The 25,392-nt window shown below is 37.7% G+C and overlaps 1 protein-coding gene across 3 annotated transcripts; it reads left to right on the top strand.

Moving 5' to 3' along the window:
* Positions 1–1,264: 1,264 nt before the first annotated feature.
* On the top strand, positions 1,265–21,019 carry LOC117307061. Of its 3 annotated transcripts, none has more exons than XM_033791710.1 (5): positions 1,265–1,353; positions 5,693–5,817; positions 8,221–8,319; positions 10,533–18,091; positions 19,905–21,019. In XM_033791710.1, exons 4-5 carry the CDS (start codon positions 10,864–10,866, stop codon positions 20,393–20,395), a joined length of 7,719 nt encoding a protein of 2,572 aa, XP_033647601.1. In that variant the 5' UTR covers positions 1,265–1,353; positions 5,693–5,817; positions 8,221–8,319; positions 10,533–10,863; the 3' UTR covers positions 20,396–21,019. The 3 variants fall into 3 exon arrangements, with proteins under 3 accessions (XP_033647601.1, XP_033647600.1, XP_033647599.1); XM_033791709.1 differs by having other exon boundaries at positions 8,198–8,319; positions 10,553–18,091; XM_033791708.1 differs by having other exon boundaries at positions 8,198–8,319.
* The last annotated feature ends 4,373 nt before the right edge of the window (positions 21,020–25,392 follow it).

Raw genomic sequence — 25,392 nt, 5'->3', positions numbered from 1 at the left:
CTCCTTTTAAGGAGAAAGACGTTGACAAATACTTCGCTCACTTTGAAAAAGTTGCCGATAGACTTGAGTGGCCTAAAGATATGCGTACTTTGCTTCTACAGAGTGTACTAGTTGGTAAAGCACAAGAGGTTTATTCCACTTTTCCTGTTGACAAAAGCACTGATTATGATTTAGTCAAGGCTGCAATTTTGAAAGCCTACGAACTTGTATCCAGAGGCATATAGGCAGAAGTTTCGTGAAAAACGAAAACGAGAAAACGAAACATATGTTGAGTTTGCTTATATGAGAAGAAAACCTTGTTCAATAGTTGGTGTAGATCCTGTTAAATTAACGAATATTTGTGCTTGTTACAACAGCTAAGGCTAACATGCCTTATGCTGTCAAAGCGCACCTATCTGTAGAAGAGCAGAAAGTTACAGATTTAGAATTAGCAGCCGTGATAGCTGACGATTTTGCTTTGACACACAAAGTTATTTTTTTGCATGCTAATGTTCAGGATCACAAGAAAGGCCACAAGACTTTTGTTCAATCTAAAATATGTTTTTGATAATAGGCCAAAGACTGAGACAAAACCACAGTCTACCTCTGATGCAAGTTCTAAAGAGTCAACTTCCGATAGCTTTTTTGTCACTTCCAAACAAGTACAATGCAAAACTTCAAGAAATTTGTGCATACTTTATCAGTTTGTTATGCATTGAAAAGGAAAAATGCGGCCCTTGCCGAGTCAAAAGCTGTTGCTTTTACCAATAGTACATCTCTTTCAAGCTTAAATAAGTTTGACCACAAAAGGGTACATCTTTGTCTGACATTAGAGAGGAATTTATGCTCTTTGTTTCTAAAGGATTTGTATTGCTTGATGAGCGTTCTGATTCACCTACTTACCCAGTGACTATTTTGAGGGATAAGGAGTCCACTCAATCTTTGTTGTTAAAAGGGGAAGTTCCTTTAAGTGAAGAGTCTTCACTCGGCACCAATGTGTGCATTATGGGTATAGGTAATAAATCTTTTGGTGTGCCTCTCCATCATTTGTATTGACAGTCAGACTTAGTTTATGGTCCAATTTCAGTATTACCCCCCCCCCCACCACTTTGCCCTCAGGGCTTTATGGTATAACACTACTGTACCTTAGTTCCATTTGACATTATGATGCCAGTGTCTCTGGCAAAAACTGGTGACTTTTAATCCACCAATCATCAATGACAAGCGCCGACTGCTTCATAACCATGGACCATTTGTCCCGCCCCTATATTTTTGGAGTGGTATAAAACCTGATGGAAATGCTCCGTTCTTCATCGAACTGAACTGCACCTTCCTGAAGTTGTTTGATCTCCAATTCTCATACTGAGTCTAAAGGTAAGTGCTTTCATACATTTTTGATACACAGGACCAGAGACACTTTAATACAAAATACACAGACTTTGTTTATCATTCGTCTGTATGTACACTAATATTAAATAAGTCAGCTGAAAATAAAGCTGTTGTTTCTCCCTCAACATATTTTTCCAAGTATTTCATTTAAATTAGGGCTGCACAGAACACCAATAAAGCAAACATGGCTTGTGACAGGCTACTGTGGAATGAGAAATATTAGTAGAAATGATTGTGAGCACTACAACTCGAGTTCTGACTCTGATCGCAAACAAAATCCCTTTGGGACACTGTAGTTGCTGGGCAGTTAGTACCGATGGCAAAACTAGGAGTATATTTAAAACTAAACTAAAAAAAAACTTTAAAAAACAGCACACAGCATGATTACCAAGGTCCTGGGCGATCCCACAAAGATGCGCCAAGAAAGCAATTGATGGTCACCTACACTCTAAAAAAGAAGTGTAAAAACTTGCTGAGTAAATGTGTTGGATACGAAAGTTGAGTACGTTCTTACGCAATGTTGGGCTATGTGGCAATTTGGCTAGTACACTCGAGAAGGTAATTTGTACCTTTTTAAGTTGCATAAAAAAATTCGCCAGTGAAAGCAACTTATGTGTACAAAAACACATTTTCCTCGCCACAGGGTCAAGTTTACCTTGTGAATTACAAAAAAAAGCCGGACATGCTCTTTTTGTGGTAAAATATTACACGTTGTTGGGAAAGCTGCTCCTTATGGAAACAATTTACCAATAATGCAAAGTGTACATCACACGGACGTAGTTGCAGGCACAAGTTACAAGCAAAGATGGATTGTGTAGACATAATTCCGATGTTGCAGGTCGTTGATGTCTGATGTTCATTTAACCACAGTTGTCAAGAGATAATTTTGGCTTTATGGTACTTATCCTGTTTGAGGAACAACAGTCTGTTGAAGGGAGAAATGCATCATCAGGAAAGACGCGGACAGTAGCTTCAACAATTTCGTCAATTTTGTCTGGCAAAACCAATCGGCTCTTTTCAGAGCCAACCCCACTTCTAAGAAGAAGAGGTTGTTACATAAAGTCTCCTCGCAAGAATTTTGTGCTCGTTTTTCACCACTTGACTGCACACAAACTCTCCGGTAGTTTTATGCAAGGTGATTATTAGGTTGTGATCACCATAGAATAATCGGAAATTATACCGTCCAGTCCAATTCAATTATGACTGGGTTTTTTTATTAGTGTTGGTCTTTGCTGCCAAAATGCACTATTTCTTTTTTACCCAACACTTGAGGTATAGTGCTCAACTACTGGGTAATGGGTAAACAGTTTTTTTTTTTTTCTATTTTTTTTTTTTTTTTATATTGCTGTTTATCTTACTTACTATATATTGTATTATTTTTATTTGCCATTCTTTGATATTTTTCATTTACTTTTTGAACCTTTATCTTGAAAATACATAGTTAAATGATTTTCAAATGTTTTTGATGTATTTTGTAAGTTTTAGTATTTTGTATAATGAATCCAACCATATGTGGTTGCCAATAAATGAACCTTATCTTATCTCATTTGTTGGGTACATTCTGACACACTATAGTTGGGTATAAGAAATTCGACGTTTTACACAAAAATTGAGTAAATTACGACGCAACCCCTGTTGCAGAGCGTTTTACCCTTCAAAGCCAATAGTGAAAGTCACGTTCAAAGTGGCTGACCTTTTGGGTTCAGACAACAACAGGACCAAACACACCCTCCACCTGAAAGATACACCACTCTTATTACCACATGCAAGTTCATGTAATGTTGCTATAATTTAAAACACATCTGATTTATTTTGTGATTGCGTGCGAATATTGACAGGAAAGATAAGTTGGTGTATATGATTTACTGCGCTCCACCCCCCACATACCAGTACAAGCCAACCACCCCCTTTAAAAGTCAAGTTCTTGTATGTTGGTGTAAATTACAACAAAACTGGGTCATTTGAAAAGGGAAACGGTGTAGATTTTCAGTGGTTACTGGTACCAAGAGATTCACGTGGGTCATCATTTCCTTCTGGAGAGAGAAAGAGAAAGTGAATATCTAGGACTAGGTTGAAATGAGACCAATTACACCAATTAAAGACGGACTTTGGTTTATTTCACACTGTATCTAGGGTAGGCTTGATTTTGAATTGTCTTAATACAATATCGATATTGTCCAATTTGAAACAACAAATATTTCTCAAGTTGAACATTTAGTTTCGAGTTCTTATAGTAATTTTCACACAAACAAACAAAATGACTGAGATGAAATACAAAATCCTGTGTTTTGTGAATGTGTCTGTTATAAGGAAGCTGTTTAAAGGCACTGTACTGTTTGGTAATTGTCAAAGACCAGTGTTCTCACATGGTGTATCCCATCATAAGCATAAAATAACAAGCCTGTGAAAATTTGGGCTCAAATGGTCATCGAAGTTGCGAGAAAATGATTAAAGAAAAAAAAACCCTTGTTGGACGAATTTGTGTGCTTTCAGATAGAAATAAAAGACTTTTATTATTTTAGTGAGAAATTACCTCTTTCTCAAAAACTATGTTACTTCAGAGGGAGTCGTTTCCCACAATGTTTTATACTATCAACAGCTCTCCAATGCTCGTTAATATTTGTTTTGAGTAATTACCAAACGTGTACCTTCCCTGACAACTTAACTGACAACTTAAAACAAGATGGACAATCTATGATTCCTACAGAGGGAAGTCAGTAGGGTTAAAATGGGAAAAGGAAGGTCCTTTGTCTGAGAAGTTTGGTGAGAGGCGATGGCTAGAATGTGATTTTGATTTAAATACTTGTATCAAATGAGAATAAAAGGTCCTCATCATCCGAGGGAAGTGCTTGGTCTGGATGTGTACAAATACATGGAGACTTACTCTCAAAAAACTTTGTTTTTGACAACAGTTTAAAAAAAACAACAAAAAGTCTTATATTCATTATGCAAGTCATTAACATCAGTGTGAACCTGTTGACATCCGTGGGCTTGAATAAAATGAAATCCGAATGGTTTAACTGAAAAACACTGATGATGTCCTTGCATTGGTTTGCCTTTGTGTAAACTAAACAACATATTATTGAGATGCTATCAAGAAAAATAAGTCATTATATTTGTCATCCCAGGTCGCTTTATATTATTTGATACATTTGAAAAGGGCATAATCTAGGCTATAAAGTTGTCAAAGTAGAAATAAGGAAATAAACGGCCGTTTAAAGCCGAAAAGGATCGAATTGCCGTTTGATAAAGCATGGCAACCTTAAGCGCATGGCAACGACCCTGCAAGGTTTTAAACGGACGTTTAAGAATGACCACTACTCTTTTATTCCCATTCATAAATGCCCTTTTGTTAAAAGTCGTTAAAAAAATACGATTGCAGACACTTTGACAGTTGAAAACTCGAGGTTTGAAATATTTTTTTCAAAAACTTTGTGAAGAGTCTATTGCGCGTGGGTTGTGTGTACGGGCGCACACTTAGAAAAAGATTACACGCGCGTGCTTAGAAGTAGATAACGGGCTGTTACTCATAGCTATGAATTAGGTTGCGCGTGATAATCTTGCGCGCTAACGCGGAAGCCAGCCGATTATAAACACTGGTCATTATCAACCGTTTAAACACCCCCACATGACGCGCTCTCCACCAATAGGAGTAGAGAAACTGTCTGGGGTATTTAAGAATGTTGTGTTATTTACAACACTGAAAACTAAAATCGGGTTACCATAAATCTGCTTTGTTGGAGACACTGGACACTATTGGTATGTGTAAAAGACCAGTCTTCTCGCTTGGTGTATAAATATATGCATAAAAACACAACCTGTGAAAATTTGAGCTCAATTGGTCATCGAAGTTGCGAGAAAACTATGAAAGAAAAAACACCCTTGTCACACGAAGTTGTGTGCTTTCAGATGCTTGATTTCAAGACCTCAAATTCTAAATCCGAGGTCTCAAAATCAAATTCGTGGAAAATTACTTCTTTCTCAAAAACTACGTCACTTCAGAGGGAGCCATTTCTCACAATGTTTTATACTACAATGTTATCAACCTCTCCCAGTTACTCGTTACCAAGTAAGGTTTTATGCTAATAATTATTTGGAGTAATTACCAATAGTGTCCACTGCCTTTAAATAAGCAGTTATAACCTTTTTGTTGATCAGCTTCTTCTTTAGGGTGGCAGTTAGTGTAAAAGTTTTTCAATAATTGGGTAATTATTTAGCCTTAACTCAATGATGAATGGTCAAGCAGTGAGGGTTGCCCATTGCCAAAACTCACAGTTGTAACATCACAACTTAACCACACATGCAATTTTTCCTCCATGATCAGACCTATACCCGTACCAGGTAGGGAGTGGCAGTGTGTAACAGTCCAACGGATCATTACTTGAATATCCTACTCATCTAACAGATCGGATGCTGTTTTTCAAGCCATCTTCTTCTGTCATAACTCAAGTAAGTTGAATGGTTGTTTGAGATGAGTCAAAGGCGATCAGGGTTTGTTGAGATTTCTTTTTGGAATAATGATATTCTAAATAGACACAACAAGGGCAGGAAGATTTAATGTCTAGTACTTTTTATCCAAGTTGAAACTAATCAGAACTTTATAATAATAAAAAATCTTAATTGAAAGTGAAATAAGTGCTAATGTGATAATAACCATAGAGTAAGTAACCAACCAAAATCCAACCAATGCTAACTAGAGTATCTTAATAGGCCAACAAAAACAAATTCACAGATATGTGTCATAACTGCCTGCCTTGTCCATTAAGCCATATCAGTATTACTAATAAAATAAATCAACTGAAACTATAGAGGTCTGTTGCAGCACCATTTCTGTATTTTATCCCTTCATTTATACATAGAGTAAGGATATGATTTATATAATGCTCTCTGAGATCGTCCCAAACAACGATGTAGTGTTCCTTCACTGGACGAGAACAAAAATGTAAAACAAATGGCAGATCTACATATTAATGCAAGTAACATGTCTATTTGTGTAAGAAAAACTCCCAGGTGCCTGGAAAGATCAAGCTGCAAAGTTTCTTAGAGCATTTTTTGGGTCCGGCGATCATACTATGGGGGTACAATTTTTGTATTTTCTTCATATTTCAAAACTGGATTGACGAGGATGAACGAATGCAAGGTATAAAAGCGCGGCTGATGATTAATGAAAACGTGCCAACGAAAACAACGTTGACGTCGTGCGGCACGTATCACATGCGGCACCAAAACCTGGTTAGTTCTGCAACCTCAGCTCATATTTCCTCAACCACTTGACAATCTATACATCATGTTAAAGGGATTAACGTACTTTACAAAAATGGATATGTTGGTGACCTTTTGACCTGTCTAAACTGGAAGTACATGTAACATACTTTGAAAAGGCGTTATTTAATGGCTTTTAGGTTGATATGTACACCTTTTGATGCTTTACCATTACAGAATACAACTCTGGCAAAGGTCTAGTTTTACAAAATAATACTAATTATGTCACCAAATGTAAGAGCGCCCTCTAGCGGCAGATTAAAAACATCTCAAAATACACTTCTACTATATGTCTATGACAGAGTTTACGATAATTGTTTAATTGTTATACATAATCTCCTTCATAATAGCAACATATCTGTGGAGTCTTAGCTTGATGACGTCATCATGTGTCACGCGGTAATGCTTTAAAGGTGCACTTTTCAAAGCTGTGTGTATGCCAAACCAAAAGTTTGACTGAGGTGAAACTTGGTGTATTGTGACAGTTTTTGCAACTTTGATCATTTATCACAAATATAAATTCATCGCTAAGTGGGAAACAAAATTGAGTATTCGGCTTACCAAACCTAAGTGGATGGTCCTTTGTAACATTCCATTTTGTGCTACTAATGACACCAGACTACGGTGGTTTCAATACAGATTAGTCCACAGAACACTTGGAGTCAACTCATTCTTAGCCAAAAGCGGTAAAAGGGATAACGGTCTTTGTACATTCTGTCAATTAGAGAGTGAGATGCTGGTTCATTTATTTTGTAGATGCAAGTTTTCAACTATGTTTTGGACCCAATTTGGGGATTGGATAGGGAGTACTCTTAATATTAACATTCGCTTAGACAATGAGGCTATCCTTTTTGGTATTACAAAAAAATCTTGGAGTGCTCTTAATCTGATCCTTCTTTTGTGTCGATTCCATATCTATAAAATGAAAATGAGTGAGAATAGACCCTCCCTTGCACTATTTAAACTGGATTTAAAGCTTTATTATACATTGGCTAAATATCTCCATCACCAACGATTCCACTGTTAATTTTCACAAAAAATGGGACTCTTTCAAACTAATGGTTCAAGGTTAACATCGTATTTTGTATTTTGTTTATTTTTTGCTGTTAATGTTACGTATTTTCAGCGTGTTTGTAATTATGAGGAGTGGTCTTAAGTGTGAATAAAAAAATTCCTCCGTGGCGAAAAAAAAAATATTTGTTTGTTACACCAGGCTTTTACTCCCGGAAACTGAATACCTAGAGTTTGTTCACAGGCTCTCAATATCTAGTTAAAACTGTTTATTGAAAGTACGGAGCTGTAAACAACACAAGATTTAGCGAGTGCCGCATATTAATGTTGCACAGGCTGTATACTCCCCAGGGAGCTGTGGGATGGTTTCAGAAATGAATAAAGGCCCAGTGACCAGGGGTAATAATGTTGGAAGCGCATTAAACACACAGACCCGTGCGGACCACAATGTTAGTTCCTAGTTATACATATAGGAGGACAAATTTAGTTTGATTTGTTTCCTGTCTAACACCGATTCTTTTCACCGATACCAATTATCTTGTTAATTTCACTGTAGCTTCCTAAATGTTCTCATTCAAGGCTCCACTGATATTTGAAAACACTTGTCAGCTCCATCTGAAGTTTGATCTGGTTATTTCTGAAGTGGGCACAATGCTAACATCACCATATTTATGAGTGGTAAGTAACACTTTATTGTTGTTATCCATGCCCCAAACTCCCTCTTGTCCTTTAAAACCTCCTTCTGTAATGCCACCATGGTGATGTCAACTGGTATTGCCAAAAGCCCTGCTAAACCACATATGAAATTATCTTCGGAGTGGAAATTATTGCAAGTAAAATGGAAAAACATTGTAAAAGAATTTTTTAAAAGTTGATATCACCTCAACCTTATGTTGGATTTTGATGTAACTTGGTTTGGTAGTATTGGTAGGAGGTATAGTATATCTGTGGGTGATATGACGTCTCACCTCATTAACGTTCACGATGGGCGGGGCCAAACCTAATTTTACCAAAATAGCTCGTAATCAGGCAAACTCAAAGGGGGTAAGTGAATTTCTTTAAAAGTTGATATCTCTGCAAAGTATGCTCCAATTTTATGAAACTTGGTTTGGTGGTATTGCAGGGTAGGAGGTATGATATTCACGAGGGGCGAAGCCAAACTTTTTTTTACCAAAATTAGTTCGTATAATCAGGCAAACTCAGGGGTAAGTGAATCTTTAAGTTAATATCCCTGCGAAACTTGGTTTGGTAGTGGGTATAGTGTATGTGTGGGTGATACGACATCTCATCTCTATATTATTCTTGATGGGCGGGGCCAAACCTAATTTTTCCAAAGTTAGCTCGTAATCAGACAAACTCAAAGGGGGTAACATGGACCAGTCCTATTCTTGGTGGATAGGTTACCCATAGTCAGTAGATGAACCCTATTTAATTCGATATTGATCTCATGAATATAAATGAGTGGGCGGGGCTTAGAGTGAATTTCTTGGGCGGGGCTTAGAGTGAATTTCTTTATATCTCCGCAACGGTATGTCCGACTTTTATGAAACTTGGTTTGCTGGTATTGGTAGGAGGTGTGGTACATGTATGTATGGGTGATATGACATATCGTTACATTAATATTTATGAGGGGCGGGGCCAAACCTAATTTTACCAAAATTAGCTTGTAATCAGGCAAACTCAACGAGAGGTAACTGGGATCAGTCTTACACTTGACAGAGCAAACTTCAATTGAGCTCATACTAAATTTGTGTGTTCATCATAGTACATGAATTGACCCCTGTTGTTTATGATTGAGGTTTAAGGGAGCGTCTCAAAAGTTGGAACGGCTATATACCCGCGGGAACATTCCGCCGGGAATACTCGAGCGATCCGCGGGAACAATACAATGTTCTCAGTGTGAACAGTGCGTGTGTTCCGCGGATCGGCAGCGTGTTCCCAGTCAGCGATCCTGTGGGAACAACAAAAGCATACTGTATTCCCAGCGGAACGTTCCTACGGGAACATTCATATTCCTACGGGAACATTCACAACTGGGTTGTGCTGTTTCAATTGGTTTGCACGCCAGTGTACAGCAACTCCCGTGTGTTTTATTTTAAAACTAAGTTTAATTTAACATCGATGTTCCATGGCAACACGATTAAAGCTGAACTAGGCATAAATAAACCTAAATACTTTTTGCAATATCATTCGTGGACAATCTAGGACCTTCAACGCATGCAAAATATTATTGTTCAAATACAAATCAACATTATACACAATGGGGATATACTGAATCAGCGAATCGGAAGGACCAAATTTGTAAATTAATACATAGCCTAACAGTTTAACAGTTTTGAAAAAAAAGGAATGAAAGTACAAACTAATAGAATGTTATTTTCAATCTCATTCTGTGTAATTGATAAATTAATAGGCTTTAATTAACTGCTCTTCCTCTCAGTCGTGCCGATTCGCGATTGGGTTTACCTGCTGCGTGCTTGACGAAGCGATCCACAGGAACGTTCTTACTAGCAGAGTATGACCACGTATTCCCAGCGGAACGTTCCGCTGAGCATACTGCATAGTTCCAGCGGATCGTTTGCGTGTTCCCACAGGATCATTGCCGTATGCCCACTGGATCGCTGTCGTATTCCCTGTGGAACGTTCCAACCGTTCAGACTTTTGAGACGCTCCCTAAAGACACTGGATACTATTGGTAATTGTCAAAGACCAGTCTTCTCATTTAATGTATCGTAGCTTTCGGTTCTTGTTAATAACATTTTCTTAGAAGCCATGAATCACTACCCCCTAAATGTGTTACATCTTATAGATAATTTTGAGGAGAATCATTTGTACATCTAGAATTAATTGCCTTACTCAAAAAGTAATATTTTATTTGCTATTGCCCTCAGATATTTTGTCCTGTTCACAGGAGTTTGTCTTCTCCATGGAAAGAGAAAAACAGCGGTAATTGCACCGACTTCATACGTCAAGTGGTTCCGAAGTTACTTGTGTTCAGTTTGTACAGGATTGTGCGGTTTATACGGCGCGAAGTACAATTTTTAACTATTTCTTCTGACTAGTTTAGCTTATATCTCGGGTTGTGCTAAACCAGTGTTTGTCAAACAAAGACAGTTCTGTTCAGAAGTCAACATAAAATTTTAATATAACAACAGAATACTGTTTACGTAGTTTAAAAAAAAAACTGTCCGGAATCAATAATATTGAGTGGGACCATCAATCATGGCTTTTGTAAAATCCCTTCGCCTGCTAAATTTGTTGGTAATCACTCTCATTCTGTGCGACAATGTTACAGTGGGTGTGGACTTTTTTGAGGTTACCAAGGAAGCCTACGAAAAACAGCAGAAGTTTTTGGAGCAGTGGAATGACTTGGTAACACGTGGAGAAATAACTCGAGGTCTTCACAAAACATTTCCCATTTACAAGTTTGAAGGGGAAACTGTACAAAAGATGAAAGTGAAGGACATATTCTGCATGCTACAAAATTGGCTTCACCTTCACACTGATAGCACGCACAGATTTGTTGAAATGAATATTGGAGGTAAATCCTATCGATTTCGAATCCATCTAAATCTTTTCGGAAAGTCGCACATTGTAATCAAAAACGAAGAGGGACAATCTCCAACTAAATATGAAACGATTTTCGAACAATTTGACAAGTTTAAGGGGAATATTAAGGAAATTGCTGAAGCCATGCTAAAGTCTTCAAACGAACCAATGAATGCTCAAACAAAATGGTCAGTTGGTGACGAAGAGACTCGAGAAGTAATGCGAGAAATGATGGTTATCACTCAAGTTGCGGAAGCTGCCAGACCGACGGAGCAGAGCTACAATGCGTTACTACGCATCATGGATACAGTCACTGAAGAAGCAACATGGAAAGAAGAAGTTAACAAATTAAAACCCAAAACTGGACGAATTCCAGGATCAGATAAAACCGTGAGAAAAATCTTACAACAAATAACAAAAGGAGAGTTCAGTTCATTTCGAAAAGCATTCCACGACCTATTTCCAATAAGCATAACAACTCAAAAGGGTCGGGAAAGCCTCTTTGAAATTGGCAATCAATTTGATGCGGTCTCAAGTAGCGATTCAGACACCGATTCAGAAGAACATCAAGACAAACCACCGAAAAGAAAAAGAGTGGATTCAGAAGTGGATTCAGAAGTGAAACCTCCACAGAAAAGACTGGATTCAAAAGCAGTAGCAGTAAGCGACGGAGACAAGTCTAACTTGCAAGACAAGATAAAAGAAGAATTAGAAAAAACAAGTTGTAAAAAGCGAAGAAAGAGGGACGGATCTTGCACCGTGAAACGCTTGAAGGTTGTGGATGACTCTCTCAGATGGGAAGGAGAGTCTCTTTATTTCCAGACTGTTGATGAAGACGGAAGGAAAATCACACATGAAGTAGAAGTTGACTTAAAAAAGACGGCAACCCCAGAATTCACCAAAGAACGTCTTTCAAACCTCAAAGAATCTGGCTTACTTAAGGGAACAGACACTACAGGAAAGGCTCTTGGAGTGTACGGTGCTGCTGTTGGCATTCTTGCTAGTATTCAGTACTTCTCTCAAGGAGAGAGTGGAAGGGCATTATTTTCCTTAAGCCAAGCAACCCATGCAATTGGAGGATTGACAGGACTTAACAATGTTCTTGAACAAGCAGTTCGCAAAACTGTCACATACACTGCTGAACAAATTGGGTTAGAGAAGACTCTCGAAAAAATGTCTGAACTAGGTGCTAAAGCTTTAGGTGAATCAACAAGTAAAGTACTTAGCCGATTCATTGGAGACTTACCATTTGTTGGTCTAGCATTCGATGCATATTTTATTGTGGAAGATATCAAGGATCTCACAGATGAAAATTCTTCTACGCCTGCATTTCTAAAAATTACACATCTTATTCTTGATGTGGAAACAACGATCTTGACACTTGTTGAAACTGCTCTACCTCCACTAGCCGAAGTTTTGGAGCCATTCATCATTGCTTCCACCATAGTACGAATATCTATTGACAACTTTTATCTAGACATACAAGATGAGCTTGCAAAAGTGAAAGGAAAAGGCTTTGGAGAACAAGTTGGAGCATTTACGAAAGGATTTTTAGAAGGTTACGCTGATTTCTTTACACTTGGACTTGTTCAACAAATCAAAGGACTGAAAAGACAGCAAGAATATAATCGACAGCAACTAACAAATCTTTCAAACCCTGCTAGTTATTTTAATGTAACATTTCAAGGACTGGATGGAAATGGAGAACCTGTCGGAACTGTAGACTTTACAGCTGGAATACTGTCCCAGTTTGGAGGATTCTTGACTGTTAAGTTAAATAAAAATGGAACATTCACTGTAGAGTTACCTGAGGTTCCAACCGAGAGTGGAATTCCGACACGAGTAGTTAGAACATTCTCTTTTGGTCACCCGGTGAATGACGTGGTGCTGGGAGTTGGTGAAGTAGCGAGTCCACGATACATTCGCAAAGAAGCAAAACTATGGCTTTTTATTCCTGTGGAACAATTTGACATTATTGATGGTTTTGACACTCACCAATCTTCTCAGTATGGTGTGTACACTGGCAACTCCCATGACAACAACTTTTATGCTGTACAAGGTGGTAAAGAGCGAAAGAAGAGATCGCCATTGTACAAAAAGCTTCGTCATAGGCGTACAACACGCACAGAACAAGACTGTGTAAGTTCCAGTGAAATTAAAGTTCATCTAAATAGCTATCACTACGACCTGTACGGAAGAGGAGGAAATGATCGATTCTTTCTGGGACCACAGACCTCTCGCGTTGCTGGTGGTGACGATAACGATCTGTACTTCATCTATGCAAACGGAAGAGCCATAATTGATAACTTTGCTCATGATCAAGAAATGGATACCCTTTTTCTTAATGTCAGCCATGAGAGAATAAGATGCGCAAGGGATGAATGGGACCTCTTGGTGAGCTACTGTCAGGACACCAGTCATGTCATTAAGATAAAGAACTGGTTTTCTCATGGCAAAGAACAATTTTATCGACACATTTATCTAGCTACCCAGGATGGGGTAGTTATTGGCGTTCCAAAGAGTGAAGTGAACAACGCTCAGTATCAAATCAGTTGCAGTGCAGTATCAGTAGACAAATCTAGCAGCACCTCAGCAGAAACTCTAACACTAACTGGATCCCTATCACAAGTAAAACAAGCCACAGGATCAAACTATTCAGATGTCATAACTGGGAATGAAAAACCTAACATCCTATCTGGCGGACTTGGAGATGATGAAATTACTGGTGCTAATGGATCAGATATATACCTCGTAAACAGGGGTGGTGGAAGAGATACAATAAACAACTATGCCACTGACAAACAGGTGGACACAATTATCTTTGGAGTCCCTTTTGCAGAGATATTGGTGGAAAAAAGCCGCCAGACTGATTTGGTTATGCACGCTTTGACAGGTGATCGATCTACTACTCAAGTAACACTCCAGTCATGGTTTACAGGCTCAGATTGGAAACACGCTGTCTTTGTTTCAAGTGACTATATTACGTTTGAGGTAAAGGAAGACAGTAATGGAATCCCAAGAAAACATCCACACAGTATTGATTTCAGTGAGTTCCAGCACGGTGCACGATTGAATCTGAGGAATTCGAACGCCAAACATCAAAGTATCTACATTGAGGAACAACTTGCAGAAAAAGTAAAAGTCATTATGGACTCTCCATATAATGACACACTCATCGGTAATGCACTCGGTAACTTTCTCACCTGTTCCGGCGGTATTGATTTCCTTCAAGGAAATGAAGGAAAGGATACATACGTAATTAAAGAGAGGTGCAGTGGAGTTATAATTGAGAATATAGACAGTAAAGGCGATTTTGACATGATGCTACTAAATTGTTCTAGTCAAAACATTCGTTTAATTTTGTTTAGTTCACACTTGATCCTGCGATGTAACCTGAACAATGGCTATTTCGAAGTGCATCTTAACAACTGGTTTCAGTCTCCAGAGCAACGCCATCTCATTGTCAAAACGTCTGACAAAATTGCAGCCTTGCTCCCAGAAACAACAGCAGAACATAATTTGAATCAAGGCCGTCTTTTTCCATATCAAATTGAGGCAGATGAAGACTGTGATGGAGAACTTTGTGTTATTAATCTAAACGTCCCACCATATTCAAAATGTGAACGATTTGTAGCAAAAACCGACTTGTGCAGTTATTCTATCATTGGAAATGAACTAAATAACTACATCGATCCTGGACCAGGCAATCCGTTTGGTTCACAGAACTTGACAGGGAATAACGGTACAGACACCTATGTTATGGGCCACAGATACGGAACATTCAACACCATTGATAACTTTGCCGAAGACAAAGAACTAGATCATCTGAAACTTGATGTTATTTTCCACGATATTGAGGTCTCGCGTGATGTCAGTGATGCTACTTTGACATCTCGTTCCAGAAATGACTCAATCAGGGTTACCGTCGTCAACTACTATACTGGAGTGACATACCAACACTTGCTAGTTCATAGCATTGATGGAGTCTTGTTCAAATTAAGTGACGAATTTCCATACATCAAGGTTATTATTGTAGACTTCTCTACCTCTATGTTCAGTCAAGTGTTGTCTGCACATGTAAACACAACCTTTTCTACTGCTCGTGTTCTACTTGGATCTAAATTTGCTGAAAACCACATTGAAGGTGGAAAACACACAACAAAGATTATTGGAGGACAGAAGAATGATACCATAATTGGTGGACCTGGTGGAGAAGATTTGATTGGTTTAGATGGGCATGATACCATATATGGTGGTCCAGGAAATGATGCACTTTATGGTGGAGATGGCGACGACTTTCTCGATGGGGGTCTAGATGACGATGTGTTTTATGGTGGCATGGGAGCCGACACAATCATAGGAGGTCCAGGTTCAAACACAGTGGTTTTTAGTGGGCATAGCCTTACCGGTGTGAACATAAACCTTCAAATTGGTCTTGGATGGGATGCAGATGCTGAAGGTGATTCTTTTGAAATGATTAACAACATTCTATCTTCAGAATATGATGATTTTCTGATTGGAAATGATGACAACAATGTCATACGAGCATATGGTGGAGAGGATTTCATTTTTCCAGCTGGAGGAGATGATCTTCTTCAAGGAGGAAGAGGCTCTGATATCTATCAACTTGACAATGCGTTCGGGCACAAAGTGATCAATAACTTTGCAACTGACGAAGAACTTGATTTAATTGTTTTGAATCAAACTTCATTACATGGAATTTGCTACTATTTTTACGGTGAAGATTTGCAGTTGACAGTGGGCTTTGATAATTCTACAGAAGCAGTATCAAGAGACTTTCTTGGTCAGAACTTTCTGATGATAACCCTTCCGTTCTGGTTGCGAAACAGCACATATCAGCATATAGCATTCTCTTTCTCTGATGGCTACTTAACCCCGGAAGATTTTGATGAAAGCTATAGACAACTGGAGCCTATGATTAATTTGGTGCGTAGTGGACAACTCCTTTACAGCACAATTGTTTCAGCGACTTCCATTCGACTAATCTTTAATGTAAGCTCTTGGAACGATGTGAACGATTCTCATGAGACAGTGAGTCTTCAATATGTACACTTTGAGTACAATTCTACTACATATTATCCTCTGAATCTACCACCTCCTGAGTCAGTCACAGTCAATAACCTGGCAGCAGGGTCAACACATAGCTTTACTTTGATCCTGAGTTCTTGTGAGCTAAATGTTGCCATTTCACCTTTATTGTATGGTACTATTCCCCCAAACCAACCCACTGGTCTAATTGCTGATCCACTCTTGGACGGTTTTGTTATACACTGGAATCCACCCACTTCTCTGACCGATCCTTCAGTCCAAGATTATGAGTACAATGTTAGAATTTGGAGTGTTGAACAAGCCGGAGACAATTTTGAGCAGACCACCAACAGTTCCAACATCTCTGTATTCAGTTTGATTCCAGAGACTGAATATCATATTTCTGTTAGTAGTCTGGTGTACAATACAACTAATACTCCTGCACAGATAACAATAAGGACTGGTAAAAATACTTGCACAAACTTAGTTAATTTGCCATCACATCTGCGGATAGAGGATTCAACACGTAATGAACAAGGATATATTGTTGCAATAGTCTCGTGTGAGACTGGTTACGAATTGGAAGGTAGTAGCAATATCATCTGTAATGACGTGACGTCAATCATCCCTAGATGTAGTATAACAGAATGCACACTGCCAGTAGTCACCAATGCTGAACTTGTTGTGGGTAGTGACAACCCTGTTTATGAAGACACGTTTTCATGGAGATGTGTGCACGGTTATGAAATAAGTCGTGATGGAACAAACACATTCAGTAGTGTTTGTGGTCACCAGTCTCAGTGGACTCCCGAAATTCCAACCTGCTATGAAAAATCAAAGTGTACAGGTCTGAAGGCTCCACAGTTTGGTAGCGTGAATGCTACTGCAATTTATGTAGAAGAGAATGTTACCTATTCCTGCTCTTCTGGGTACAATCTTCAAGGCCCTGCGCACAAACAATGCACTAGAGTTGCAGGAATTGAGGCATTTTTGTCTCCATCAGATGTGACCCAATGTGTACCACGAGTGTGTCCAGCTTTATTACCACAGACACATGGCTTTTACAATAACATAAGATCTCAATATGTGACGGGAGATATGGTGGAACTGGTTTGTAACGGAGGGTACTATGCAAGAGATGATCGAGACTACCCAGAACCAATGATGTTTATTTGCAATGGTTATGACTGGAACCCACCACAGAGGCACTGTCAGTCTATCATTGAAGTGTTTGACGCAAGGCATTATATTTCACACGTCGATGTGAGTGTGCAATATACGATATCTTCACGGCAAGGCACTATTGTTCCAACATCACTGTATCCTCGAGCCTGCCGTCAAATACTGCCACACTTTACAAAATGGGTTTTAAATCCTGAGACTTTACTAAGCATACATCCACGTCTTGATTGTCATAGAGCAATTTATTTTGCTAACGGACCAACTCGCTATGAAGGAATTCTCAAAATTAGTTCAGAGAATGACTTTGCATATGTGTGTGTAATGAGCAATCACTTACACACTGCTACTGAAGTTTGTAGACAACTTGGGTACGAGCAATACACCAGTTCCATTTACCACAGTGCATCAGCAATCCAGACAACTTACATATCACAAACTTCATCCCCAACAAAAATATCCCAACATGAACAACTATGCAACCACAGAATCAGCTGTAGAAGAACATGTGATCAACTCTTCCTTCCTCACGGTAATTGGCAATTCGGATGCCCACAAACACTGGAAGGACAAACTTGTGACTTTTCTTGTGATGCTGGTTATGGAATGATAGGATCATCATCTCGAACCTGTACAAGCAATGGATGGACAGGGAATCACCCATTTTGTGATGGTAAGTGTAGTATTAACCCTTTACCTGCTAGCCCTATTTCAGTATTTAAAGACAGTGGACACTATTGGTCAAAGACCAGTCTTCTCACTTGGTGTATCTCAACATATGCATAAAATAACAAACCTGTGAAAATTTGAGTTTGATTGGTCGTCGGAGTTGCGAGATAACTATGAAAGAAAAAAACACCCTTGTCACACAAAGTTGTGTGCTTTCAGATGCTTGATTTCGAGACCTCAAGTTCTAATCAAATTCGTGGAAAATTACCTCTTTCTCAGAAAACTATGTTGCTTCAGAGGGAGTCGTTTCTCACAATGTTTTATACTATCAACCTCTACCCATTACTCGTAAACAAGAAAGGTTTTATGATGATAATTATTTTGAGTAATTACCAATAGTGTCCACTGCCTGTAAGTAGTTCTTTTTATTTTAAAATAATCAGCAAATAATCTGTAAGCAATAAAAAAATTGCTGTATGGAAATTTGGATAGCCAAATTATTAAAAAAATATATTACGCCAAAAAATAGGCCAAAACCTCACATTTGTTCACTTTATTATCAAACCTCGATAAATTAAGGTAAAACACTTCCCCTAACCATAACCCAGGTGTTTTAGACACTACAAATAATTGTTGGTGTTTTCATCTTGTTAACTGTTGAAGGAGAAAATAAAATCCATTATACTTGCGTGTGGCCTAGTTCCGCGATATTACGTATTCAACGAATAAACAAACATGTAGTGAAATATTATCCAGCCTAATTTACGCCAAAACAACCTTAAAAATATAACCCTACAACTGTGGGGGGGGGGTGTGATGTCTCAAAAAATGAAATACGAATCATTTTGGCTGACATGGTTCAAGGTATAATTCCCCAATGGCTCGCCAAGCAAAATCCCATTGACTTAGTGTGGAAGGGCGCAGAAAAACCTTGACACCCACTAAAAGCAAATTTTGAATTCAAGCTAGCAAGCGGAATGAAAGATATAAAACTTTTCAATAGCTACAATATTTGAGAATGGCAGGGTGTAAGTTACAAGAGATTAGGGGTCAAAAGGTTCAGGTTTTAGGTCAATAGGCACATAGACAGCTTACTGGGCTCACAATGGTTTTTTTTTTATAATATTGTAAAACAATTTAGGGAGCAAACAAATACAAAATGGAGCAGCTTCATTTTGGGGCTGATGACCTCATTTGACCCCAAATTGCAAGATCAAGCCATGTTCCTCCCCAGTGACCCCCTCCAAAAATGAATATATGCTTAAAAACCCTTTCTCTTTTCTATCAAGGTTTTGAAAAACCTGATTTTTAAAACGCAAATTTTGCGTCCGTGGAAGGGAAATTGGGTTGACAAGATTAGTGGTAAACTGTCATTAAAAAATGGCTAGTGTAGGAATGGATGCTGCAAAAAGTAATGATACAAGGTACGAATGGTCACAATGGCAATGTCTGAATTCTGATAACACAGGTATATGACCACTTTGTTTATTTATTTTTTACTATACATGAATGCATGCATCCTGTGATGTGTACTGTCCAGTGTCTGAAGTAATAGTACTATCCGAGATATTCCAAGAGTTCAGTTGAAAATGAAATAAAGTAGTTATGTGCAGGAATTCAGACATGGTCATATGGCCATTCTTTCCTTTTTTTCATTACTTTTTTACAGCAGCCATGCATTCCTACATGAGTAGGCCTAACTTGTTTTGATGAATTTTTTACCACAAAACCTCCACCCAAAAAATTATGTCCCAACTTAATGTTGCTTTTATGTAATAAATAAATGAACGTCCTGTTTTTACTGAATTTTTTCTCAGGAGAGTTATGGAAGACTGACATTGAAAGAGAAAGTCGTGAAAAGTCCGATCTTACCCATCATGGCCTGTCCATTTATCTGAAAAATTATCTATGTGTCAACTATCCAGGAGTCTATTGGATGGTTGCAGTCTACGATCCTATTTCAGGTTCTGATAAACACACTGTCTCAGGATATGGATATTATCACCTTTTCCGTCATTACGGACATAACATTGTGGTAGGACATAGCCTACCCAACATTGGATCATCTCACAATGACTTGAGTGTTTTGTTTTGGCGAGCATATTCTCGCCAGTATGATAAAAAAGGATGGGGTGGTTCAGTTTTAAATGCTCAGCGTACAGTTAGTGCAACGTGGGACAAGCTTGTCAATCTCGGAGTGAGACCAGACATGCTTCTTATTTACAGGAGCACATATAGCGGTGCATGGGCTTCGTGTTATGACGAAAATCGAGTGTATACCACCGATGGTGTGGTATTGCTGATATAATGACGTAAACGCGATGTCAAGCTTTACATACAAGTTATAATTATAAATACTTATTAATTGGTACAAGTTATAATTATAAAGATTTATTAATTGATACTATTTACAATTATTATGAACACTACAAACTGGAAAAAGCCCACTTTCCGTTGGAGGGTTGGAACAATAGGCCTACAGAAATGATTTGGAATGGTCCAATTGCTTTACATGCAAATTGGTATGCGAATTACATTATGCAAGCTTTTCACAAATTGCAAAAAAAAAATGTCTGATATTAATACAGTTCCTATTGTTGGTCTCTTTGTTCCGCTGCAAGTGGTCTACCCACAGCCATTAAGAGTTGATGCTTGAGGACTACTGGGACAGACAAGGCCAATGGGACCGATTCATAAAAACTAGCAATTGCTTATTGTAAGCACAGGCACCGAGCAAAAGCAAAAGTTCATCAACAGAAGCTGTTATCAAAAGGGCAATTCCATGGTCAGTCGCATTACATTTTTCTGTGTCATTTCTTGATCTTGGTGCTAATAGATCTGTCTGGGATATTTTTTCCACTAAGTTTATAGACTGATTTGTACTTGACACCCGAGGCTTTGAAGTGATGATATTAGAAATGTTGTGGGCTTTGTGATCTGGATGTTATAACGTTGAAAAAAACGGTCAGTCGCATTACACAAAAAAGACATGGAAAAAATTCACTAGTCACAAATCAAAAGTTTCCTCTAACTAAAAAACTTAGGAAAGTTTGACTACATGCATCACACAACTCTTATACATGAGTATCCAACAGGGATACTTATAAATGGTCAGCAACTTGAACTTTTAGATACATGGCATAACCATGGTCAGTCGCATTACGGTCAGTCGCATAACAGTTTTTCAGTCAATTAAGCCAAGCCTACATTGTACATAGAGCCCAAGCTGAGTTGTTTGGCAAAACTGGGTTCATTTCTTCTCAACAACTAAAAATAAATTGATTTCATAAGTAAGCTATAACTTCTAAGTGGAAAGAAAGTTGTGACAAAAATTTGATTTTTTGTTGTGTCATGTCCACGTTTGCTTGGAATTGCCCAGAAGCAATTGCTTAAAAATGTATAATAACCTTTTGCTTTGACTAATTGCTTTTTCTCAAACTAGCCCAGCAATTGCTTGTAGGTTCTTAATAAAGCGCTATTCATGTGCGATGAAGCATGCGTAAATGTGGAACTCAATAGAAGCAACAAGAGAGTGCAGCTTTGGTCAAACTCATCCCAAAACATCCTGTGCTATAAGACAAATCTCAACTAACATAAAAGCAAAGGGTGCCATGCAAAAACTGCTACAAACACAGGGAAAAACATGGATGACAAACAAAATGCTAAAGAAAGTTGCCAAGACGATAGTAGTATAATAGATGTTAAATTTGCATCGGGGGTAAAGAATATTAATTTTGGTTTTTACCCATAAACCGATGTGTGTAAGCACTGTATACTCAGTACTTTCCCCGAGTCCTGTGAAAAAATATCACAGGCGTGTTACTCCGGTGGGATTCGAACCCACGACCCTTTCGATTCTAGAGCAGTGTCTTACCAACTAGACTACCGAGGTTGCCCGGCTGCTCTAGAATCGCAAGGGTCGTGGGTTCGAATCCCACCCGAGTAACATGCCTGTGATATTTTTTCACAGGACTCGGGGAAAGTACAGAGTATACAGTGCTAACACACATCGGTGTATGGGTAAAAACGAAAGTAGTAGTACAACTTTGTCTTCAATAGAATTGATTTGATCAAGTATTGTTTGTTTCATCATTCTATCTTACTAGATATTAAAGTCCAATCCAACATATGCAGTAAAATCTGTATTCCACAGAAATAAAAAGCAGTCGCATCACTATACCTAGTGGTGCCCAGTCCAAGGTGTCAAACATCATTTAAAGGGGCAGTCAAATATTTCCTTCATTTCTAGTGCATTATAATACACACAAAGTCTTTATTAATCAAATTTAATTAGACAATACTGGAATCCCCTCGACCGGGCTAAAGATAATAATTTTATAAAGTTTTAAACCTCCCAGTGGTGCCTGGTCCAAGGCATCAAACAAGATTTAAAGGAGCAGTCAATATTGTATTTCCTGCTAGTGCATAATAGGCACATTATACTTAATTAAACAAATGTAATTATGATTTATTGGCACCTTTGATACTTTGGATGTTGTTGATACTTTATTTGGGAGGGTTACCTGGTTTCAAGAGACATTTGCATTAAAATTTGATGTGACAATGATATCAATTCTACAACTATCAGGGCGTGTGCACACATACACTAGTGCAAATAGAGGGGAAAACAACAACTTCTAATTTAGGGGGGGTTGTGCAACCCACCCCCCCCCCCTTGCATACACCCATGTTGACTCTATAGTTAGGGTTATGCTATATGCTTGATCTTAACTTTTTACACAATCATGTGCTTAATAATCTTTTTGCATTACCAAAAAAATCATTATTTCAATTGTAAATAGATCAACTTTGGTCATTTTTGTGTTAGCATTCCTTGTTGTATTTAGCGTTGTTTTGCTGTATAGTACTACATTTCAGCATTAGTTATAAGAATTTATTGTAAATACTTTAACAATTTATCAAAATCTTTTAACAATTTCATTGACTTTAGAATAAAGCTGCTACGGGCGAGAGACTGAATAAGTTTCAAGTTACTTTTTTATATTTTCATTCTTGAAATTGTATACTTGACATCAGTGTATGGGTAAAAACCAAAATTAATATACTTGATTTACTTAGAGTCACCTTGATCAAGTCATTTGAATTTGTCACCTGAAATCAAACCGAGTAATATAAACCCAAACTCCTTGCATTTGAACTTTACCTTGAAATCAAAGTATCTAAAAATCAGGTCAACTTGAATTGACGCACCATGATTGAACAGTTTGCATATAACATAAATATTTTATCATTGGGGTAGAACAAAAATGTTTATTCTTAATAAGATGTTTATTCGTAATCAAATGTTTATTCGTAATCAAATGTTTATTCGTAATAAACTGTTTATTCAGAATCAAATGTTTATTCAGAATCAAATGTACATGGTATATTCAGAATCAACTGTTCATTTGTGATAAAATGTTTATACGTAATAAAATGTTTATTCGTAACAAAATGTTTATTCATAACAATATATCTTTAAATTGTTTGTTTTCTGTTTATTCATACCATAAATACATGATATTTGTTTATTTTTAAAAGCATGAGATATGATGTTATAGGTTGACTCAAGCACCCCAATTTAATATTTTCAGAAATTTTCATGATTTGTAACTATTGGTATTTTAAAGATTATTTTAATAGCATTGTATACTTTGTAGCTTTCTGTTATATTAAATCATTGAGATTGCAACGATATAATCATAAATGTTTTATCATATCAAGAACATCTAGGGAGTGTAAAATGCCTACAACCTTGCTTACGATATCACGATAAATTACTCAATAATCTAAATGTGCCTAACCAACATTTCCAACATTTTCTGGTCTTCCAGCATGAATGTGACAGGCAGTTAGTGATTCTTTAGATGAATCCATCACCCCACACATGTGAACCACGCCCTCTTCTTGACCATAATAAGCCTCGACTTTGCCTCCTCTACAAAAGTAGTCTTAATTCAAGACGTTGGTTTTCATGCAAATCAGACACAACGGCACAAATACTGATGGGTTTAGTACCACTAAAAAAGGGTGTCCTTTTTGCTCAGATAGCACAGTTTACAGATTTATTAGTGATGAGGGTAATTAATTGTGATAGCTTTTCTTGTATTAATTATTGAACTTTGCACAAAAACTGGTGGGTTTAGTATCATCAAAAAAGGAGTCCTTGTTGCTCAGATAGCACAGTTAAAGATTTATTTTTGTACTTTGCAATGAAAGCAGCAGCTACACTTACGCCAACCACTGGTTGGCCAAACATTCAGGACTTTGCAAAAGAAGAGAAGCCCCCGCTTGGTAAACAAAAAATTATATTTTGAGTATTAAAGCCATTATACACTTTCGGTAAACAGTAGGCCCCCCCCTCCCCCTATTGTCCAAGTCCCACACTTCGTGTATCACAACTAATATATAAAATAACAAACCTGTGAAAATTTAGGTTCAATCGGTCATCATAGTTTCGGGAGAAAATGACGGGAAAACCCATTCTTGTTTCCGCGCGTTTCGCCGTGTCATGACATGTGTTTAAAACAAATCCGTAATTCTCGCTAACGAGAATTTATATTGTTTTAATGTTTGCTCAAAAAGTAAAGCATTTCATGGAACAATATTTCAAGAGAAGTCTTTCACCATTACCTTCTGTAAACCCTGTAAATTATTTGTAAATCTGTGAACCTTTTTTTGTTTTTCTGTACCGAAAGTGTATAAAGGCTTTAAAGACCTGCTTGAACGAAAATGTCAAGTCGTGAACTTTGCTGAATTCCACTTAAAATGTTTTCGATGAATAAGGAAATCGAGTCATATGATTATGAATAGGTTTCAATTGTGTAAAAAAACAATCTTTTTGTATGCCCTTGTCCAGAGCTTTTCTGCAAGATTTGCGAAAAGCCCCGTTACGTAATCACTCTCAAAACGTCATAAGTAGATAAAGCCGCTTTGTTGCAGCGTGGATGTATAACAAAGCAAACTCCCACAAATGACGTCAGCGGCATTGTCCTTTGACGCCCGCTCTCAACAGCAGAAGTGTTTTTAGTTTTTCAAAAAACCTTTAGGTAGGGGCCTGATTTTTTAGTTGATAATTACGAAAAGTTCAGAAGTGTACACATATCAAAATTACATTAAAATGGTAAACAAGTGCATTATAAACAAGTAAAAATACAATTTCTGTTGAGAACATTCCGCTCAGGTAGCTGTTTAAGCGAAGACATAGTCAAATTATTATTTCTTTGATGTTACACTTAAGACAAAAATAGAGAACTACAAATAAAGGTCCAGGGAAAAGCATTCAAAGACCCCACAAGTAAAATT

This window comes from Asterias rubens, chromosome 2 (assembly GCF_902459465.1).
Source record: "Asterias rubens chromosome 2, eAstRub1.3, whole genome shotgun sequence".
Taxonomy (NCBI): Eukaryota; Metazoa; Echinodermata; class Asteroidea; order Forcipulatida; family Asteriidae; genus Asterias; species Asterias rubens.
Note: the sequence above shows the minus strand (reverse complement) of the source record. Positions and strands in the feature narration are given on the sequence as shown.